We start from the raw sequence: 23,296 nt of genomic DNA, 5'->3' as shown, positions 1-23,296 counted from the left end.
CATCTGTGCCACAGCATCATGTCTATGCTTGTAATCAGTCTGTGAGATCTTTTTGCAGCAGCTGAGCATGTGAGCGATTATTATTATTATTATTATTATTATTATTATTATTATTATTATTTGGCAACTCAACAACTCTTTATTTGCTGTTCTGTCTCAAGCAGTTAAAACGTCTTACCTGCTCCAAGATTAGATTCCTGTCCTTTTAATTTCTTAAGACTCCATTTTATCAACTGTCTCGGCTTATTCTGAAAGACAATGATTTATTGCTTTGCGGCATGACGAGGATTCCCAAATAGCTAATACATGAAATAGTAAGATCGGATTGAATTTCTGGGTTAAGAATAGTGCTTGGTGTATCGGCCATATGTGAACAGGAGTTTCAGCCATGGTCCTCACCTGGAAAGGACTGATGCAGGACCATTTTTCATTTGAGGCCAGCTGGTGGGAAGAAAAAGCTGTCCAAGAAAAGTGGGAGGAAAAAGGGGATGATCCCTCCATTACTAAGGATTGTTATTATTATTTTTTCAAAAGTACAAGAAACAGCCAGGAACATGGTTACATTTTCTGTGTACCAACTGTCTTCAAGCACTTTCCATAATGTTTTGTTTTTGCAATTATTGTGGAGAAGAGAAATGGAGCTCCTTTGGGGATGGAAGGCTTTTACTCACCCACCCCCAGCTCTGTTTGGAGAAAGGAGGCTTTCCCCCTCTCTCAGTTCCTTTTGGGGATGGGAGGCTTTTACTCCCTCCCAGCTACATTTGGGGAAAGGAGGCTTTACCCCCCCAGCTCTGTTTGGGGTTGGGAGGCTTTCTCCCCTCCCACTGATGTTCTGGGATGAGAGGCCAAAAGAGGGGGGTCGCCCGTGCATGCATGGGGAAGGTCATGCGTTCATGTGCAGGGGGCATGACATCCAAGAAGGGTATTGCATTATGGGTGTGGGCATTGATGCATGTGCAACAGTGCACACGCACACACTTTCAGCACCGGAGGGAAAAAAGGTTTGCCATCACTGGTATAGGGCAGTGATGGCGAACCTTTTTTTCCTCGGGTGCCGAAAGCACATGCACACATACTATCATGCCTGCATGAGTGCCCACACCCATAATTCAATGCCTGGGGAGGGCGAAAATTGCCTCCAATGCCCCTCCAGAGGCCCTCTGGGGGCCGGAAACAATCCATTTTCCAACATCTGAGGGGCCCAGTAGGCCTGTTTTTTACCCTCCTGAGGCTATAGAGGCTTCCCTGGAGCCTGGGGAGGGCAAAAATGCTCTCCGGAAGCTGAAAATGTCCTTCCAGAGCCAAAATCAGCTGGCCAGTGTGCACATATGTGCTGGAGCTAGGGCAATGGCTTGTGTGCCGGCAGATATGGCTCCATGTGCCACCTGTGGCATCCGTTCTCTAGGTTCGCCATCACTGGTATAGGGTTTCCTGCCTAAGCAGGGGGTTGGACTAGAAGACCTCCAAGGTCCCTTCCAACTCTCCTATTCCATTCCACTCCACTCCATTCCATTCCATTCTACTGTGCTCTACTCCTTTCTTTCCACATGTGCACAATTTTGGAGGGAGAGAAACTGAAATGTCTACAACCTTGGCATGGCCTTATGAGGTGTTTATTTTGACATTTGTTTTCCTCTTAACATTTTGTTTAAGCATTTTTCTATTTTTGAATATATGACTATAAACTGTGGTTACCAGAATCAATGTTTGTCTGTCTGTTTAGCTATCTAGCTATCTGATACTAATATTCTGAGACTCTCCTGTTACACCAAGACTGTAAACTCTAGAATTTGTTTCCTGTATAGAGTTTCAAAATTTGGGGTAGGTGTCAAATTAAGAATGGCCCTTAGCCTCTTCCTTGTCAATGATCAACTGTTTTGTTTTCAAGTCAAATTCGCTTTCCCCCATTTTTTAAAAAGTCAATTTAATTTCTCATTTTAATGATTGGACAAATTGTTCCCTTATTGCTGAGGAATGAGCTTTTGACACTAGCAGATGTATTTGAGTTATTTCCCATGGTTGCCTGGTAACATGCTTATTTAGCCAGCATATCACTCCTTGCTTAGTGTTCTAAGAAATTACTCTTCATGTGAGCTGGATTCCAGAAAACATTGGGGTAGACCTACAGCATAATAGTGGAGCTTTGTTCCCTCTGAAATTAATGAGTTATAAGCCAAGACTTAACTCCTCTCCTTGTACTCTGGATCCAAACTTACAGCTTTCTGCTGTTGCTGAGCAGAACTAGGATAGATGGATATGCATTCCCCTCATTAAAAATATTTCATAGGATCTTGAGTCAATAAATATGAATTTCTCTCCAATAAGTTCTTATTTTTCTTTTATCTGAGCCAAAACTAAGGTGCATCTTATACACTTGTGTGTCTTATATTCCCAAAAATATGGTATGTTAGTTTGTCTCCCTACATAGAGCCTGGGAAAAGATCAATGGGAGGAGTGTAATAGCAACCACTGATAAAAAGTTTCTGTAGTGGTATAACCCAGTAAATATTATTGAAGCTAGCAGACTTAGTCTGCTTTTACTAAATTGAGCAACATCTCAATTATGAGACTTTGTTTTAGGCTGCAGCAGGCAAAAATGTCCACCCGTGGTTTGTTTTTTTTGCATGTATAAAACTCCTGTTTGCCATTTTACATTGAATTAAAATTCCATCCATTGTGTAGTTCAGTGTTTCCCAACCATTTGCTGGCTGGGGAATTCTGGGAGTTGAAGTCCAAATATCTTCAAGTTGCCAAGGTTGGGAAACACTGGTGTAGATGACCGTAAAATATGAAGTCTATTTTACACATATTTCATATTTAACACACAATCTGCACAATGGGATATCTCTTTCCCCATTACAATAAAAAGAGGTTTTTTGGCATAAAATGAATAATTATGATTTGTCACTCAAGCTGATTTTCACATTAAAACAGCTTTATTCTTCCTCTGTGAGATATTTAATATCTTCCATTGTTTTACTTTGAAATATATGTACCGTTTTATATTATGAATGTTGAATTGCTCCAAAAATAAAATAGCTTACATGGCTCCCCCTGCCAAAGTTACTTGTGCTATCCTAAGCCACCCTTCAACACAGAAAGAAAAAGCTTAGTACTGTAACTGTGTGCTGGATAGATAGTAAAGCACAAAAATACACATACTGTTTTGAAAACTTACGGCAGGAGTCACAAGCTGGATGGTGTTTTCTAATGCATGATACAACAGATCGGAATAAAAATATCACCATTCCAACTTATAACATATTTATTTATTTATTTATTTATTTATTTTATTTATTAGATTTGTATGCCGCTCCTCTCCGTAGACTTGGGGCGGCTCACAACACAATAAAACAGTTAATAACAAATCTAATAATTTAAAAATTTAAAATTTTTAAACCCCCATTATTAAGCAGACATACGTACAAACATACCATATATAAATTGTATGGTTGTTTGTAGACCAGATTATCAGAAACAGAATTATGTTTTGCCTAAGAAACGGAATAAGTAATCTGGGAGATCTCTGAAACACAGTTTTCTATAGATTCCCAATGGCCCTGTCAACAGAGTTCTCTGATTGCTTTTTTTTTTAGAAGAAGGAGCCTGATAGGAGCCATTTTTCTTCCCTCAGATAATCTCCTGGAAATTTTTGTAACCACTATGCTTCATCTTTTAGTACATATTAAGCAGTTAGGTCCCACAGAGTCGGCCTTCTCCAGGTCCTGTCAGCTAGGCAATGCCACCTAGCGGGGCCTAGGGAAAGAGCCTTCTCTGTGGGAGCCCCGGCCCTCTGGTATCAATTCCCTCCAGAAATTCGTACCGCCCCCACTCTCCTTGCCTTCCGCAAGGCTTTAAAAACTCACCTTTGCTGGCAGGCTTGGGGCTGTTGAGTTACTCCTAGCTCCGGCCAAAGATTGGAATGTACATGGGATAAGTGTGGATGATTGTTTTAATGTACAGTGATCCCTCGTTTTTTGCTGGGGATGTGTTGAAAAATGAATTTCCGTGAAGTAGAGGAAAGATTTTTTTTATGTATTTAACAAGTATTTGGACTTTTAAAACCCACCCTTTGCATTAAACAGTCATTCTATAATGTTTCTTAGCTGGAACTACATGTGATATCCTACCAGTTTCTTTAATAGAGTACAGTAGTACTGTAGAAGAATTTTATGAATTTTTAATGGATTTAAAATTTTTAATGGATTTAATGGATTTAAGCCCCCTTTGAAAACCCGTGAAATAGCGAATCCGTGAAAGATGACCCGTGAAGTAGCGAGGGATTACTGTATTGGGTATTTAGATCTGATTTTGAAATTTAGATTTCTTATGCATTTCATTTTTGTACCTATTTTGTTGTGAGCTGCCTTGAATCTGCAGAGAAGGGCAGCATAGAAATCCAATCAATCAATCAATCAAACAAACAAACATATTAATATATAACTCTGTAATAGAAGGGACACCAGTTACACACACACACACACACACACACACAGCATTCTTCATGTGTAAATTCTTTGAATCCAACCAAATCTTTTTTTCTCTCCCTTACTCTCCCTCTCTATCTCTATCCCTTCTCTTTCCATCTCTAATTTTAGGATTTTTATACTGCTTTCCTGTGATTTCTCTACTTGGTCTTTTCCCGCAAATCAACACATTCTGTATATATATCCTTGAACAGATAGATATACTGGTATTCGGTGGTTCTGGTAAGTACTGTAGTATATGGTTATACGGTTATATGTGATATCCAGGACTGGTTGAATTTAGGTGAGAGTTTTTATAGTTGGGATTCCTATTTACTTCAGACTGATAACACCGGGGAACAATTTATAACACAATTTCTGTTGAATTTGATTTTTGAACTTTTTTATAGTTAGTTAGGCATGCTGGTTTCAAAACTGTAGTTAGTTTTCTTCTGTCTAACTTCCCGGAAAATTTTGGTGCAATCAGTGATGAGCAGGATGAGCGATTCCACCAAGATTTGAAAGTGGGGCCTCACTAGGAATCTCCTGGAAGGAAACAGGGCTGGCAAAGGCAGAGAGAAGCCTCCATGGGGCCTCTCTAGGAATCTCCTGGGAGGAAACAGAGCTGGCAAAGGCAGGGAGAAGCCTCCATGGGGCCTCTCTAGGAATCTCCTGGGAGGAAACAGGGCTGGCAAAGGCAGCGAGAAGCCTCCATGGGGCCTCTCTAGGAATCTCCTGTGAGGAAACAGGGCTGGCAAAAGCAGGGAAGGGCCTCCATGGGGCCTCTCTAGGAATCTCCTGGGAGGAAACAGGGTCTCCACCCTTCCTGTAGTTTCCCCAATCACACACATTATTTGCTTTTACATTGATTCCTATGGGAAAAATTGCTTCTTCTTACAAACTTTTCTACTTAAGAGCCTGGTCATGGAAGGAATTAAGTACATAAGTAGAGGTACCACTGTACACACAATTAGAATTTAAAATAAGGAAAACTGAATTGCCCAGCAACACTGGGGCTGGCAGCTAGACTGCTTTCTAATGAGGGAAAGTGTAAGATAGGTAGTTGTCATTGGTGCCCTTAAACTCCTTGGAACAAAAAAAAGTGCAACAATTGGGCAACAGAAATATGGGAGTTAACTTCCAGTAGTGCACCCTTACTCTCAGTCTGAAAATGCCAAAATATGAACGATACCAGCCCCTAAAAATGCTACCCCTTTGTATTTGCATTGCAATGTCATATTCAAAGATTCAAGGATGGAGCTTACATTGTGATGTGTATTTCATTACTCCATCTGCCATTTGTCACTATCTTTTCCTACACACTGTATCAATGGAAACTAGGAAACTGCATGTTTTGATGCTCACCCCACGAATAGTGAGAGGCCTTTACAAAGTATTGAGGGCAGCTTCATGGCATTAGATGGGAATTTGAACTTCCCAAAATACACAAGGCAAGTTCAAAATACAGTGGTACCTCATGATACGAACCCCTCGTCTTACGAACAACCCAAGATACGAACCCGGGGTTCAGAAATTTTTTGCCTCTTCTTACGAACTTTTTTCTTCTTACAAACCCGCCGCCGCCGAGAAGCCCCACTGCCCGGCTGTTGCTTTTTGAAACAGCTGGGGGGCTTCTCAGCGTCCTGAACCCGAACTTCCAGGTTCGGTGTTCAGGAGGCCGCCGAGAAGCCCCCCGGCTGTTTTAAAAGGTGACAGCCGGGCAGCGGGGCTTCTCGGCGGCTTCCCGAACCCCGAACCAGGAAGTTCGGCAAAAGTTTGGGTTCGGGAGGCCGCTGAGAAGCCCCGCCGCCCGGCTGTCGTCTTTTAAAACAGCCGGGGGGCTTCTCAGCGTTCTCCTGAACCCAAACGCCAAACCCGAGCTTCCGGGTTCGGCGTTCGGGAGGCCGCCGAGAAGCCCCCCGGCTGTTTTAAAAGACGACAGCTGGGCGGCAGGGCTTCTCGGCGGCCTCCCGAACCCGGAAGTTTTTTCGTTGCACAGATTAATTGATTTTACATTGTTTCCTATGGGGAACAATGTTTCGTCTTACGAACTTTTCGTCTTACGAACCTCCCCCGGGAACCAATTAGGTTCGTAAGACGAGGTATTACTGTATACAGTAATACCTCGTAAGACGAGGTATTACTGTATGCTGTAGTTTCAAATCAAGAACACCTGCAATTTAGGCCACCAATGTTTAGAATAAAATGTTGTTTTAGTATTGTACTTTATTTCCCCAAGATTCTTGCATTCAGCATTCAGTTACATTGAGTGGGTGGATATGCTTACCACTTGCTGATTTTTTTGTAGCACGTGGCAGCTGTCAAGCTAGAGTTCCTTGAAGTTAACCAGTTCCTCTGGCACTGTGTATTATTTTACTGGGTCTCAATGCAAGAGTAACATTTGTGGCTTTGCTTAACTTGTGTTTCGAGGCTGGTGTTCTTGTCTTCCGGGTCCAGTAATTTATCTGATTGAATGAACTAATTTATTTTAACACATCTGGGCAAAAAGACCTTTCTGATAATAGGCAGGGGGCTTTTACCATTTCGATTTATCTTATAATAGTTACATCCAGATGCAAAGATAAAAACGTTGGTTTCTGTATTTCAGCTGCTGCTGGAATGTACTCCTCATTGTACAGTATTTCTCGAAGCTTTATTGCTGTAATTGTCCTGTACACATTCTGCTTCAATGCAGTCAAGGTAAGAAGGAGTGATTCTGATGGCAAAACAAGCTAGAATTGCTTGTGACTCTGGTATTGTTTTCTTCTTCTTTTCCATATGTAGAACCTGTATGAATATAATTCACATTTACATTATCTTTCCATTCTCATAAGGGAAGGGTCTGCCGTGAAGAATGGGGAGGAAGTAGACACCAGGGTTTGTTGTGAATATAATTTTAACTGCAAATAAGAATTATATTTTTTGTTTGGCATATGATGAAGGATGGGTGGGTGGTCATTCAACTATGTAAGACTTTTGGTGGAGTACATATTAATACTGTAATGATAAAAACAAGAAAAGAAGTATGTAAACCCAAATAAAGCAATCCTTCAGACTGAAATCTTATAGGAGATATAATCCAAAGCATGGAAGGAAAAGCCAGGTTTTCAAATATTCTTTATTTTGACCTGATGACATAGCCAGGTTTTGAAGGCCTTCCAGAATGTCAAAAGTATAACAATAACAACAACAGCAACAGAGTTGGATGGGACCTTGGAGGCCTTTTGGTCCAACTCCTTGCTTAGGCAGGAAACCCTATGCTAATTCAGACAAATGGTTATCCAACATCTTCTTAAAAACTTCCAATGTTGGAGCATTAACAACCTCTGGAGGCAAGCTGTTCCACTGATTAATTGTTCTAACTGTCAGGAAATTTCTCCTTAGTTCTAACTTGCTTTTCTCCTTGATTAGTTTTCACCTATTGCCTCTTGTTCTACACTCAGGTGCTTTGGAGAACAGTTTGACTCCCTCTTCTTTGTGACAACCCCTGAGATATTGGAACACTGCTATCCAGTGTTCCCTCTAATTTTTTGGGGGGGGTGGGCGGAAAAGTATAGTGTCTGAGCGGCAGTCCCTTCGGGACTGGGCGGCACAGAAGTAATAATAAATTAAAAAAATAAACAAACAAACAAACAAAAAACCCACCCTGTTTTGCCTCAGAGAATTTCAAAATAAAATACTGTACTGTGTGTCTATAACAGCTCATAATAGGGCAACTCTATCAATATCAAAATGCCACTTAAATAGTTGAGCTAGTTTCAAACTAGATTTTGATTTTCTTTCTCTCTTCCTTACTCCCATTCTTTTTCTTTCTCTTTTCCTTCCTCTCTTTTTTCTATCTGTTTCTCTCTCTTCCTCTCTTCCTCTCTCTCTCCTTCCCTCTCACTCTTTCCCTCTTGGCTTCTGGGCAGGTTTGGAAAACTCTGAGTTGATGATGATTTTGCTCACTGCTCAGCTTAGAGGGAATTATGCTGCTATCATGTCTCCCCTAGTCCTTTACATTAAAAAGTGATGGAGATAATGTAATTGGATGGGGGGTGGGTGGAGGAGAATGTTCCATAAGGTGGGCACCACAGCAGAGAAGACACATATTCTGGGACCCACCTAGCTGATGGTATCCACAGCATGCCTTCTCTGCCCAATCTAATAGAGGGATTGAAATACAGTAAATATCATTGTCTTAAAATATCACCAGTGTGGGAGCCATAGAAGATTGCCCCTTCTGCTGTGTATAAGCTAGGCTTTGGTATCTTGTTAAATTAGGGGGAAAGAAAATGAAATGAGGGAAAAGCTGGATTTTATTTTTATGAGATTACTGATGGGAGAATGTGAATTTAATGGAAACTCATTTATATCGTTGGTATTCTCTGTGGGTTAATTGAACGTTCAAAGTCTCTTTGGCAAATAGTATTAAGGGTCATTTGCACGTCTTTCTGCAGGCTAATAAGCTAAATTGTAGCAGGCAGGTGGTTTTGCAGATAACCAATCTTGCCCACAGCCTGAGCTTCCTAGAGCTTTGAAATATGCTTATAATGCTGCTACCCTGAAGTTAGAAAACGCGGTAAAAGATTTACAAGATATTTGCTGCAAATTACATACATCAACTGTAGACCTTCCATTTATGCAGGAAAATTACATATAATTTGAATTTTTATTGCTTTTTCATTTTTGAAGGTATCTGTAAGCAGGGTAATTATTTGTTCCAAAATGGTGCTATGCATTTCATATCCTGACCCCAGTGTACTCTAATGTTGGCATTTATATTCTTCTTTATAAAAGACGTCTACCTGATTTTTTTTAAAGCATAACTTTAAATGTTGAATGTGTGGATGGATTGCAATTCAGGATTTACTTGCCATTAACTGGTTAATTGCCAGTTCAGTCAATGCCTGTATCCCTTCCAGACACAAGAAAGGACACAAGTGTGTTTTATTTCCAGGGATGTATTCACATTAGAGACCAGTGTTTCTGAACCATGGGCACTTTAACATCTATAGATTTCAATTCCCAGAGTTCGTCAGCCAGCAGGCTTGCTGGGAATTGAAGTCCACTGGTCTTAAAGTTGCTAAAGTTGAGAAACACCAATCTAGACCAATATAGTGGGTTAGTGCGTACAACTCTTATGGTTTGTACACCATGGTTTATGAATTAATGTGATGGGCAAATTCAGCTGCTATGGGTTTTTCAGGGGCACAGAGTGGAATACTTCTGAGGCATGGTTGCCTTCTACAAATTAGGAAAGCTAACATTTTACCAGTATTTCTTGTTTTTTGGAGTTGTGGAACTTTCATTTTTCTTCAACATTAACCGGGATGGGCTGCTGGGGTTCAGGAGAACCTATAGCTAAGATTCTGTGCAGTTCAGAGAACCCCCAAATCCCACTCCTGTATGATCCATCCACCCCGTCTTTCTCCTCCAGGAGTCCTCATGTGGTCCATTTTGGATGATGCAGATAAGTGCATGGTGTGGCGGATGCTTGGGAGGGCAAAAAACGGGCCTACTGGAAGTTTGGGAATGTTGGAAACGGGCCTCTAGAGCCTGGGGAGGCTGTTTTCGCCCCCCTAGAGGCTCAGGAAAAGCCTCCAGAGCCAGGGGAGGGCAAAAATCCTCCCAGCCACGGTGCAGGAGGCTGACTAGGTCACTCCCACCATGGCCAAGCCCACCCAGCAACCAGGCAGAAAACCCCTTGCTAAAATATTTGAAGTCCACCCCTGACCATAACAATCCTACTTTTAATACTAAAGTTCTATGTGTTTTCTCCTCTGAAATGGTATTAAATTACTCTGCTGGATTTTAATAATTAGACTTTTGGATTTTGTTGAATAGTCAACAACAACAAAAACAAAAATTTAGAAGACAAAGATATCCTGAGGCAGTACATTGTCTCTTCTTGCTGAAATCTAATGCAGGTGTCATATAAAAATGAAACTGTCAAAAAAAGTATGGTAACTTTGGAAGATAGAATGATAACATTTTCCATTCAAAATAGCATCCAGCTCCCCGTGAAATGTAAAATCGAATAGTTTTAAAGCTAGCCATGTACATCAAGCTGAAATGCTGTCCAGGAATATGTTGTGTTTTTAAATCAGAGATAGGAAGTTTGGAAAGAACTTACTTTTATATTGCTCATTGGTTGACTAGTGAGATACTGGTTGATGTTCAACTTTCTGAAATAAGAGGTGATAAGTTGCTGAAAGAAGAAAGGAAAGAGAGTTGTTGTTAGTTGGTTGTTGGTAGGGTTTTATGGCTATTTTTTCCACCACTTTCTATATAACAACTCTGTTCTAGAACATCTTTCTTGCAAGTTCTGCCTTAGATTCAACCTATTTTTTTTACACTGTCAAATGTATTCGTAACTGTTATTTGAAGAACAAGGAAAAGTGCTTTTTCATTTGAAATTATATTTATGTAATTTAAAAAACTAATGCCATTTCAACTTATTTATTTTTTTAAACATGGTATATGTAATTTAAAAATGTATCTAGGGAGGAAAAAATAGCTTCTCATGATTTTCCTTGCTTCTTTTACTTAATTGCCAATTTTAAGAGTATTGTGGTTTGCATAATTAGATACCCTGCTTCAAATATCACAACTTCATTAGCTTGATGAGATGTAATATGGTTTATTTAATGTATGACGCAGCAATTTAATTATTATGAATTCCAGCATGTTAACTATATTTAATTTATTTCTGTAGTAACTTGCAAACGATGTAAAGACATCCATAATCCTTCTGTCTCCTCTCCTCTTTATCTATAGGAACCATGGGATGCTCAACACATTCCCGCACTGTTCTCTGCCTTTTGTGGGCTTTTAGTGGCACTTTCTTATCATTTGAGCAGGCAGAGCAGTGATCCATCCGTCTTAGTGTAAGTGATCACCGATGCGTTCGTATGGCTTAAACTATAGAACTATGTAATAAAGTAATTCGATTTGTTCACTTGGTTGCGCATCTTCATCAAATGACTCAGAGCAGCTAATAAACATAAATTCTTTGGAGAGGGGGGGGCATAGAAGTCAATAAATAAATTAATAAATAAATAAATAAGGTAAATAAATAAATAACATATAAAAGAAATCAGGAAAAAGAGAACATATATATCAAAGGAAATTACATAGGACAGGAAACATACATATAAAAGAATATATATATGTATTTAATTTATTAGTATCCTGCCTTTGTTATTTTTACAAATAACTCAACGTGGAGAACATATCAACACACCTTCCCCCTCCTATTTTCCTTACGCCAACAACTCTGTGAGTTGAGCTAGGTTGAGGGAGAGTGACTGGCTGAAGATCACCCAGCTGGGTTTCCTCGCTAAGGTGGGACTAAATTTATATGCATACACATTATTTATTTATTTATTCATTCATTCATTCATTCATTCATTCACTCACTCACTCATTCATTCATTAGATTTGTATGCCACCCCTCTCCGAAGACTCGGGGCGGCTCACAACAACAAAACAATACAAATCCAATAATTAAAACAATTTAAAACCCTTAATATAAAAAACAATCATACATCTCATACAAACCATACATAAAACAGAAACAGCCCAGGGGACTCAATTCCCCCATGCCTGATGACAGAGGTGCGTTTTAAGGAGTTTAGGAAAGGCAAGAAGGGTGGGGGCAATCCTAATCTCCGGGGGGAGTTGATTCCAAAGGGTCGGGGCCACCACAGAGAAGGCTCTTCTCCTGGGTCCCGCCAAACGACATTGTTTCGTCGACAGGACCCGGAGAAGGCCAACTCTGTGGGACTTAAGCGGTCGTGGGATTCGTGCGGCAGAAGGCGGTCCTGAAGATACTCTGGTCCGATGCCATGAAGGGCTTTATAGGCCATAACCAACGCTTTGAATTGTGACCGGAAATTGATCGGCAACCAATGCAGACTGCGGAGTGTTGGTGTAACATGGGCATACCTAGGGAAGCCCATGATTGCTCTCGCAGCTGCATTCTGCATGATCTGAAGTTTCTGAACATTCTTCAAAGGTAGCCCCATGTAGGGAGCATTACAGTAGTCAAACCTATATATTTTATATATAAAATATACATAAATCATAAATATAAAAGAAACGGGAAGGCCAGTAGGAGTCAGGGCCATGTTAAACCTCAGGGAGAAAACTGTTCTAAAGGGCAGACATGTGACAGGAAAAGCAGCCCTTCGAAGTTTCATAAGATGACACTCTTAGGTCCATAAGAATGGCCCTAAAGCATGCCTATCTTATGAGTATAGTGGAAGAGGCAGAAACTACAAGAGACTGGTGTTCTCTCAAATATCCATGCTGTGTACAAGTTTATTGATGCTATCCAGGACCTTGAATTGCAGCCAGAAACCTGCTGGAAGCCATTACTTACTGTAGTGTGTGCGTTGCTGATGAAGCAGTGATGTTATTTGAATGTATCATTGGGCACTCAAAACTGTTCGTGCCATTATATTCTGGATCAGCTGGAATTTCTGAACGTTCTTCTTGTGCCCAAGAAGTTCCCCAGACTGTGTGCCAAGTGTTCTGGTTTCTGGTAGAACTTTAGTTATTAAAAATAACTCTTACTGAATGCAGTATTTCATAAACAAAGAAACTCAACTCCATTTTTATTCTCTTCACTTCCATATTCAAAATGCAATACAGACTGGTACATTCCTTTTCTCTCTTAATTACATTCCACATACATTCCTTCCAGCCTCCTATATCTCCCAAGATTTATGTACTTACAGCATGCTTCAAAAACAGCAGGAATGACTGCAAAATAACACAAAATGAACTTACTAGCTCCGGAGCGAAATGGAAACACATTTCATTTTGGAAATACAACATTCAAACTCCACCCTTCTTCCCGACTAGCCCCCTGATGTACCAAATACATCACTCCAGTATTTAACCCATTCCTCCCCTTAATAACTTTTTCCTAACACCTGTTCCTTGCGTTTTTGGACCCTTCTGAATTGGGGATTGACCCAGCAAACGTCTGTTTCTTCCTCGCTAGATTCTGGACTTATAGCCCCATCCTGTGGCTGGCCTTTCACCTGTTCTAATACCTGTAACCCAGGGTCTACCACTAATTCATAAACACTATCTGTATCAGAGTCCTCAAGCTCTTCTTCATCCTCCAACTGACCAGGAATATGTATAACACCAAGTAGGTCTGGAAGAACAATACCCCATCCAAAAATTAACTATGAAAGCTTTCCAAATATGGCGGTGGAGATCTATGGACTTACAGTCATTTGGAATTACAAGGGTGGAATCAGAATCTGTTCCAGGGGTGAAATGCTCTGGGTTCACTCGTGCATGTTAGTCGTCAGACAGCAGGTCATGAAGGCAGAGCGAGGCTCCGCCCACTTGCCTGGATGCCGCCATTTGGGTTCTTTTACCCTCTGCACAGGCACAGAACACTTTGTGCAAGGGCCAAGATTAAAAGAACCCAAATGGCGGTGTCCGACTAGGTGGGCAGAGCCTCGCACTGCCTTCACGACTGGCTCTCCGACAGCTGAGAGACACAAGTGAACCGGGAGTATTTCCCCCCTGGTCTCTTCCTTTACTTCCAGATCCATGATATTTGCTAAGTGGCTGGTAGCCATCTTTTGTGTTGGTAAATTGTTACTTAAATAAGCTAGGAGAAAAAATTACTGTCTATTGTTTCAGGAGATTGGTGTTCTAACTGATTTTCATTTATTCTCTAAATTAGGTCTCTTATTCACTGTAAATATTTTCCACATCTTGTAAAGCAGCATTTTGAAGAGCCACGAGTTGATCCACTTCCTGAGAAGATGAGAGAATCAGTGGTAGGCTTCCTTGGTTTTTGGGGGGGAGTGGGACTCTTACCAAGACCTTTATGATGGTATCATTGGAAATGTCAGCCATTGTACGGTGTTATATTAAATTGCTTAAATCCCATTTTATTTATTTATTTATTTATTTACTTACTTACTTACTTACTTACTTACTTACTTACTTACTTACTTACTTACTTACTTACTTACTTACTTACTTACTTATTGGATTTATATGCCGCCCCTCTCCAGAGACTCGGGGCGGCTAACAGCGACAATAAAACAGTGTACAATAGTAATTTGGTATTGATGATTAAAAATCTATTAATATAAAAACCAAACATACATACATACATACCATGCATACAATTGTAAAGGCCTAGGGGGAAAGAGGATCTCAATTCCCCCATGCCTGGCGGCAGAGGTGGGTTTTAAGTTGTTTACGAAAGGCAAGGAGGGTGGGGGCAGTTCTAATCTCTGGGGGGAGTTGATTCCAGAGGGCCGGGGCCGCCACAGAGAAGGCTCTTCCCCTGGGTCCCGCCAGGCGACATTGCTTAGTTGACGGGGCCCGGAGAAGATCCACTCTGTGGGACCTAACTGGTCGCTGGGATTCGTGCAGCAGAAGGCGGTCCCTGAGGTAATCTATTTTTTTATTATTATTATTATTATTATTATTATTATTATTATTATTATTATTTATTAGATTTGTATGCCGCCCCTCTCCGTAGACTCGGGGCAGAACTGTAGAACTAGTAGTTTGATTTTGCAAATCAAATGTCTTTACTTGCGTTTTTATGTTTTAAAAATTATATTTGCAGAGAGAAACCCTGAGATCAGATCTTATTGTGTGCTCTGTTGCTGCTGTGTTATCCTTTGCAGTCAGCGCCAGTACCGTTTTCTTGTCATTAGGGGTTAGTATTACCATTTCTTTCCTTCTGTGGGGGTTATTTTTTAAGACAATATATATCTATTATTCACAGCAATTAGATACTGTTTCATATTGCTTTAAAAGTCAAACCAGGGGAAGAAACATTTGCTTGTAACGGGGAGTGGGTAATGAGGGTTCATATTGTTTCACCCATTAAGAGTTTAGTTACAAATATACAGCAATTATAGCATAATGATACTAAGAGATTTTGTGGCAGCAGTAACACATCCTTTGACACAACAAGGCTGAGGTAATGTTATGTTTGGGAATGTGTATGAACATTCTGGATGCTGAGGGAAATGGTCAACTATGAGACATTCAGAGCTGCCCTACTTTCCTGCATTGAAATGGAAAATCAGTTTGCAAAGGGGTGGGAAGGAAACAACTTGAAAAGAAAGAGGTCTACTAGTGGGGATGAGTGATTCAAGTGGGAAAAAAGTAGGTCGCCTCTGAAGGGTCTGCAGAATATTTTATATTTGGAACATTTTGAATTCAAAGTGCTGATTTCAAGTTTGCTGCGTTTGGTTTCATGAGCATCACAAGCCGTCTCATTCATCCAGGAAATGTTTGAGGCTCAAAATGGAACATGTCAGATTCTTAAACAGACCTATTTTGGGCTCAAGACACATCTTGGGGGGGGGGGGGTTGTTTAAAACAGCTGAGTTTTGGATGTGACCCTGTTTCAAATAGGAAGCTTTGACTGGTGTTGTTTGAATTGAAAATGTTTTATGTATCACCTGTTGTATCTACATTTTTCCTTCACTGCCATTCATTTTCTGACTTATTTTCCCTGCCGTTACACCTTTAATGCCACCCACTGTCTACCACCTCGCTCTCAGTTTCATTCCACACAAAGACGGGGGGGGGGGGGGGGGGAAGCAAATCCTTTAATTTATTAAAATTTGATAAACTGTAATAAATGTAGAAAAGTAGGACAAGTACATATCGGTGGGCACACCAAAGTTATTTGAAATCGTAGATGAATTTGAGCTCCTCCTTTTTGTATTCCTACTAGCACTCCACACATAACATTTCCTGCATTTCATCCCTCAGCACAATTCTGTCTTTTGTCCACGAATAAACAAATGTCTTGCAAAACTAGAACATTTCTTTCTTGTGTTCTTTTCCCCTTCAGCTACAGTATTAGAACAGTATTATCAGAAAATGTTTTATGAAATGAAAACAAAGCTCTTCCCTTCATTTTTCAGTTACTTTTTCAACAACGCATTTTTGTGGAAAATGGCATTTTTAACTGATTTTTAAAAATCAATATCATATTTTAAATTTAAAATGTTTTAAGTATTATGATGTGATTTAGGCTTCGCTTTGCTTCCTTTTAATCCAGGAATTACTCAGCCTGGTGCTTTTCATTTTTGCGTGGACTGTGGGATTCATAACACACTACATACTTCCTCAACTTCGCAAACACCATCCATGGATGTGGATATCCCATCCTATCCTTAAAAATAAGGAATATCGGCAGAGAGAAGTAAGAGGTATGTAGAGCATTGGGTTCCTGAATACAAATATGTAAAATGACAGTGTTTATTATGCTTTACGTTAAAGTTAATATGGTATTTTTCTCATTATTGCGAATCATGAAGTAAATAAACCATTATGTTAAAGTAAATGAAGGCATGCAGGGATTATAATTTAAATTGTTTAAATGATTTAAATTTAAGTTTAAATTAAAATTAAAATTAAAATTTAAGTTTAAATTTAAATTATTTAAACTGTATTTTTTAATACAATTGGATTTGTACACTATTTATGTTGCTGTGAGCTGCCCCGAGTCTTCAGAGAGGGGCGGCATACAAATCAAATCAATACATACATACATACATACATACGTACGTATGTACAGCAAAAAGGTGAACCTTCCCAAGAGCTGCAGCGGAGCAGTGATTAAATGCAGTACTGCAGGCTATTTCTGCTCACTGCTGCAATTTGCCGCACAAATCCCAGCAACCGGTTAGGTCCCACAGAGTTGGCCTTCTCCGGGTCCCATCGACTAAAGAATGTCGTCTGGCAGGACCCAGGGGAAGAGCCTTCTCTGTGGCGGCCCCGACCCTCTGGAACCAACTCCCCCCAGATATTAGGGTTGCCCCCACCCTCCTTGCCTTTCTTAAGCTCCTTAAAACCCACCTCTGTCGTCAGGCATGGGGGAATTGAGATATTCCCTTCCCTTACAAAATTTATGCATGGTATGTTTGTATGTATGATTGGTTTCTTAAATTAGGGGTTTTAAACTACTTTTAATATTAGATTTGTTTATATTGTTTTTTACTGTTGTTAGCCTCCCCGAGTCTGCGGAGAGGGGTGGCATACAAATCTAATAAATAAATAAATAAATAAACAAACAAACAAACGGCACTTTGAGTCTCAGCCTTCCATCCTTCCAAGGTCAGGTAAAATGAAGACCCAGATTGTTGGGGGCAATATGCTGATTCTGTAAACTGATTGGAGGGGGCTGGAAAAGCACTGTGAAGTGGTATACAAGTCTAAGTGTTATTGCTATTACTTGCCATGGAACAGTTTTCCCCAACCAATTCCATTTAAACCTGGAGCTGTAGATCTTCGAATTTCAGACAACATGCATTCAGCCCAGTTGACTAAGTATTAGAAATTGAAATCCCAACCCATTTAGAAGGACCTGGGGCGAGGGGAGCCTGCCCAAGAAACACCAGATTGGGATAGAATAGTTTGACAGCAAAAATCCTGGGAAGTATGATATTATAGCAAAGAAATGGAGAAAAATAATCCTTTCTTGCCATTCTCATATTCTAACCATTTGGATTCCTGCTGCTTAAACATGCTAGCTACGTTTAGTGGGTAAGTTTCCTGTTGTTAATTATTTTGAGAACATAAAATTGCAAGAATCATAATACTCTTCATTTTGATATGTTCCAAACTGTTATGCGTGGAAGGTGTTTGCAGGCAATTTGGTAACACTCCCCCCCATCCCCAGTATTTTCTTTCATCATTTGTAGCTTGGTATTCAGGATGACTATTATATTGACATGTTTTTATTCAGTAAAACTCATCAATTAGCCTGCTTCAAGTTGAGGTTTCCCAGATATGTTGGATTCTCATTACCATAACTTTGAGCCAGTAAAGACTATGCTGACTGGAAAAATTATCAGGTTGGGATCCAACACATTTTGAAGTACAGTGATACCTCGTCTTACAAACCCCTCGTCATATGAACTTTTCGAGATACAAACCCGCGGTTTAAGATTTTTTTGCCTCTTCTTCCAAACTATTTTCACCTTACAAACCCAAGCCGCCGCCACTGGGATGCCCCACCTCTGGACTTCTGTTGCCAGCGAAGCACCCGTTTTTGCACTGCTGGGATTCCCCTTAGGCTCCCCTCCATGGGAAACACCACCTCCAGATTTCCGTGTTTTTGCGATGCTGCAGGGGAATCCTAGCAGCACAAAAATGGGTGCTTTGCTGGCAACGGAAGTCTGGAGGTGGGGTTTCCCAGTGAGGGGAGCCTCAGCGAAATCGCAGCATCACAAAAACACGGAAGTCCGTAGGTGGGTTTTCCCATGGAGGGGAGCCTCGGGGGAATCCCAGCAGCGCAAAAATGGGTGCTTTGGCTGGCAAAAGGGGTGAGTTTTGGGCTTGCATGCATTAAGCGCTTTTCCATTGATTCCTATGGGAAACATTGTTTCATCTTACAAACTTTTCACCTTACAAACCTCGTCCCGGAACCAATTAAGTTCATAAGATGAGGTATCACTGTACTAGGTGGAGGGAACCTTAGTTTCAATGTAAGGTGAACTGGGATAAGGATATTTATGATTATAAATACATTACACTTGTAAATAATATTTGGAGTAACTAACTGCGTTCAGCTGGAAGTCAAAATAGGAAACAATTCTAATAATTCTCAAGTGCTTGATCATTGTCTAAATTAGTGCTTGGATAACAATATGGATTGATATAATTTTATGAAACTGTAACCAGTTAGCATCACTATTTCAGTAAACCCTTTAACAAAATACAGTTTTAAACTTTGTAATAAGATTATAATTTTTGCTGACCACATAACCCTTGAAAGGAAATAGTACTTTTTATTATTTACAATTTATTTTATTTTTTATTATTCTTAAATAATAAGCATGAGATTGGAATAACAACAGCTGCTGAATGGAGAAGTAGGGATGGCTGTAAATATCTCTAAAATTACAGCTGTAGTTTTAGTTCTCCTGTAAATCTATCAGCTAGAAGCAACCTGACTTTTCATTAGCTGACTGTCTTCAGGGGCTCTAAACTCACTTCAGTTTAGAACATCCCTGACATGTTTTTATGGGTCTACATTTTAATGACTCTCTTTGTATGTTTTTGACATGTTAGGTGATACGGATGTCAGAAAAAGGGATGTTTCCATTATCTCAGTTGCTTCTCAAAATCAAGCTGACAACTGATTTTGTGCAGGGAGAAAATACAATATCCTAATAAGATTCTATTATAAAAGATCAAATATTAACTTCCAAACAATGTCATGGATATAAAGCATACCTAGGAAATTCACATAATGATTAACAACAATTACAACAGCAATAATAATAAAGATCAAATACAGTGGTACCTCTACTTAAGAACGCCTCTACTTAAGAACTTTTCTAGATAAGAACCGGGTGTTCAAGATTATTTTGCCTCTATTTAAGAACCATTTTCTACTTAAGAATCCGAGCCCAGAAATATTTCCCAGGAAATTTGAGAGTGGCACGAAGGCCCAGCCAGTTTCTTGCCATTCCCCCTTTAATCCTGGCCATCTCGGGCTTTTCTTGGCTGCCAGAGGAGCCTTTCGGTGGTGCTTAAGGAGGCTTTGGCAGCCCAGAGCGAACGGAGCATTTTCCTTTCTCTGGGCGCTTGGAGAGGGAATAAACCATTTCGCTGTGGTGACTCCCTCGCACTGCCTCCCGTACATCCGGCGTGAGGTTGCCTCCCGGAGTGTCTGGGTGTGGAAAGACAAAAGGGGGTGCTTTGCCCCAGCCATATCAACTCGTATTCAGTTAAACCGAGGAGTCACCACAGTGAAGGAATGAGCGAGAGGAGAGGGGAGCCCTTCAGTATGGGAAGGAAGAGGCAGCAGCCACTGCCTTTCGGTCAAAGGACTGGGAGGTTCCCCCCTCTCGCCCGCCTGGGTTTCTTTCTCTGGTGTAGTGGATGGGAGGCAGCCTTGTGCTGGGTGTATGGGAGGCGCTTGCTCCTTGCTGCCTCAGAGTCCCTCTTTTTTTTAAGCCTTAAAGTTTTGGAGTTTTTTTATTCCCCTCGCCTAACCTTCTTCCTTTGGCAGCAACTGTCCTCCTAATAATAATAATAATAATAATAATAATAATAATAATAATAATAATATAATATTAGATTTGTATGCCGCCCCTCTCTGAAGACTCTGGGCGGCTCCCAACAATAATAAAAAACAATATAACAGTGAACAAATCTAATATTAAAAGAAAAAGATATATAAAACTCCAGCTATTAAAAACAAACAACACATACATACCAAACATAAAATATAAAAGCCTGGAGGAGGTGTCTCAGTTCCCCCATGCCTGGCGATATAGATGGGTCTTGAGTAATTTGCGAAAGACAAGGAGGGTGGGGGCCGTTCTAATCTCTGGGGGGAGTTGATTCCAGAGGGCCGGGGCCGCCACAGAGAAGGCTCTTCCCCTGGGGCCAACCAAACAACATTGTTTGGTCGATGGGACCCGGAGAAGGCCAACTCTGTGGAACCTTATCGGCCGCTGGGATTTGTGCGGTAGAAGGTGATTCTGGAGGTATTCTTCCTCCTCCTCCTCCCCCCACCCAAATTCCGAGCTTTTGTTTCTTTCCTAATGGGTTTGCATGCATTATTTACTTTTACATTGATTCCTATGGGAAAAATTGCTTCTACTTAAGAATGTTTCTACTTAAGAACCTGGCCACGGAACAAATTAAGTTCTTAAGTAGAGGTACCACTGTATACTATTTTTAATGTATTACAAATATATACATTACAAGATATTTCAAATTAAAACTAATGTCTCCAAGTCACTTCTTTTGACGTCATGAATACATTAGGTTTTCTCATTGTGAATACAAAAGTGATTTGCCATTACCTCCTTCTGAAGTGTTTTCCCCACTTTCCAGTCCAGACTAAAGTTTAGGATTCTCCAATCCAATTACTGAAGAGATTCGGTCTTGCTTAATTTTCTGAATACTCAAAGTCAGCTGAATCCTGCAGTCCTGCTAAACATTTCAAGATAGGGTGAGGAATGAAACATAAAAATAAAAGGCAAGGGAGAAAAAAACCATTCATATCGTATATTACAGTTCTGAACAAAAGTTATTTCTGAACTGATGGCTTTCATTTCAATAAACAGAAAAAGACAGAAGGAAAAGGGGGGACATGATCGAAACATTTAAATATGTTAAAGGGTTAAATAAGGTCCAGGAGGGAAGTGTTTTTAATAGGAAAGTGAACATAGAAACATAGAAGTCTGACGGCAGAAAAAGACCTCCTGGTGCATCTAGTCTGCCCTTATACTATTTTCTGTATTTTATCTTAGGATGGATATATGTTTATCCCAGGCATGTTTAAATTCAGTTACTGTGGATTTATCTACCACGTCTGCTGGAAGTTTGTTCCAAGGATCTACTACATAAGAACAAGGGGACACAATCTGAAGTTAGTTGGGGGAAAGATCAAAAGCAACATGAGAAAATATTATTTTACTGAAAGAGTAGTAGATTCTTGGAACAAACTTCCAGCAGACGTGGTTGGTAAATCCACAGTAACTAAATTTAAACATGCCTGGGATAAACATATATCCATCCTAAGATAAAATACAGAAAATAGTATAAGGGCAGACTAGATGGATCGTGAGGTTTTTTTCTGCCATCAGTCTTCTATGTTTCTATGTTTCTATGTAAACTGTAGCTCTTAAAATTTTGGATTTCCTTTGTGCTTGGTTTATTGTTTGGATGCTATCCATTTACAAGTCTACAGCATTTTGTGTCTTCCAATAGCTAGCCACCTCTTTTTGTATGGTGTCCTTTTTAGCTTTTAAATTCTCACTTTATAGAACACTTATATATGACTTGTTATTTATACTTTGGGGCAGCCTTTAATGGACATCTCATTATTCAGATGATCAGAACCAATCTGAAATGTTAAAGGCGGATTTTAGTTCATGTTTCATATTTTTCAGGAAGAACAAGATCCTCATTATAAGAACATATTGAATATTAACATGATTTCAAATGAATGAATAATGTGTCTAAAGCTAGTAATCCATTAATAGCATATATGAAAGTCAGCTGCTATTCGTTATTACTATTACTCATGATTTCATAAAGGATTTTTTTTAAATTCAGCTGCTGCGCATTTAATGTGGTTCGAGAGACTGTACGTGTGGCTTCAGTGTTTTGAAAAGTACATCTTGTATCCTGCAATAATACTGAACTCCCTCACCAATGATGCTTTTTTAATCAGCAAAAACAAGAGGATAACCTCACAGTAAGTTGCATATTATGTTTCTAAATGCATTATTTATAGAATTAAAGCTCTCCTCGTATCCCATCAACAATGATTGAAAATGGTGCTGGAAGAAAGGGAAGAACCAGTGTAATGTTGTGCTTTACTCCAAACCCCCTGAGTTGGTCCAATAAGATATAATGATCAATGGTATCAAAAGCCATCAAGAGTCCAAGAATAAGGATGGGCACACAACTTCATGGCACTGGACCAGGATATCTACGAGACCGCCTTCTGCCGCACAAACCCCAGCGACCGGTTATGTCCCACAGAATTGGTCTCCTCCGGGTCCCGTCAACTAACCAATGTCGTTTGGTGGGACCCAGAGGAAGAGCCTTCTCTGCGGTGGCTCCGACCCTTTGGAATCAGCTCCCTCCAGAGATTAGAACTGCCCCCACGCTCCTTGCCTTTTGTAAACTCCTTAAAACCCACCTCTGTTGTCAAGCGTGGGGGAACTGAAACATCTCTCCCTGCCTATGTAGTTTTCTGTGTATGATATGACTGTATGTATGCTTTCTTTTTATATATTGGGGTTTCTTGTTTTTTAGACTTTTAAAATGTATTATTGTTATTTTAGAGTCTAACTATTAGATTT

General features: G+C 40.1%; 1 protein-coding gene across 1 annotated transcript in view; it reads left to right on the top strand.

Annotated features, from left to right (window-relative positions):
• The window catches only part of PCNX2 (pecanex 2), a 127,107-nt gene that overhangs the window by 42,110 nt on the left and 61,701 nt on the right, over positions 1 to 23,296 (top strand). Inside the window, 7 exon segments of the mRNA XM_070733968.1 lie at positions 4,599 to 4,709; positions 7,075 to 7,166; positions 11,226 to 11,335; positions 14,161 to 14,257; positions 15,064 to 15,156; positions 16,519 to 16,669; positions 22,542 to 22,683. Of these exon segments, the coding sequence (XP_070590069.1) occupies positions 4,599 to 4,709; positions 7,075 to 7,166; positions 11,226 to 11,335; positions 14,161 to 14,257; positions 15,064 to 15,156; positions 16,519 to 16,669; positions 22,542 to 22,683 (796 nt within the window).

Source organism: Erythrolamprus reginae, chromosome 1 (assembly GCF_031021105.1).
Source record: "Erythrolamprus reginae isolate rEryReg1 chromosome 1, rEryReg1.hap1, whole genome shotgun sequence".
Taxonomy (NCBI): Eukaryota; Metazoa; Chordata; class Lepidosauria; order Squamata; family Dipsadidae; genus Erythrolamprus; species Erythrolamprus reginae.
Note: the sequence above shows the minus strand (reverse complement) of the source record. Positions and strands in the feature narration are given on the sequence as shown.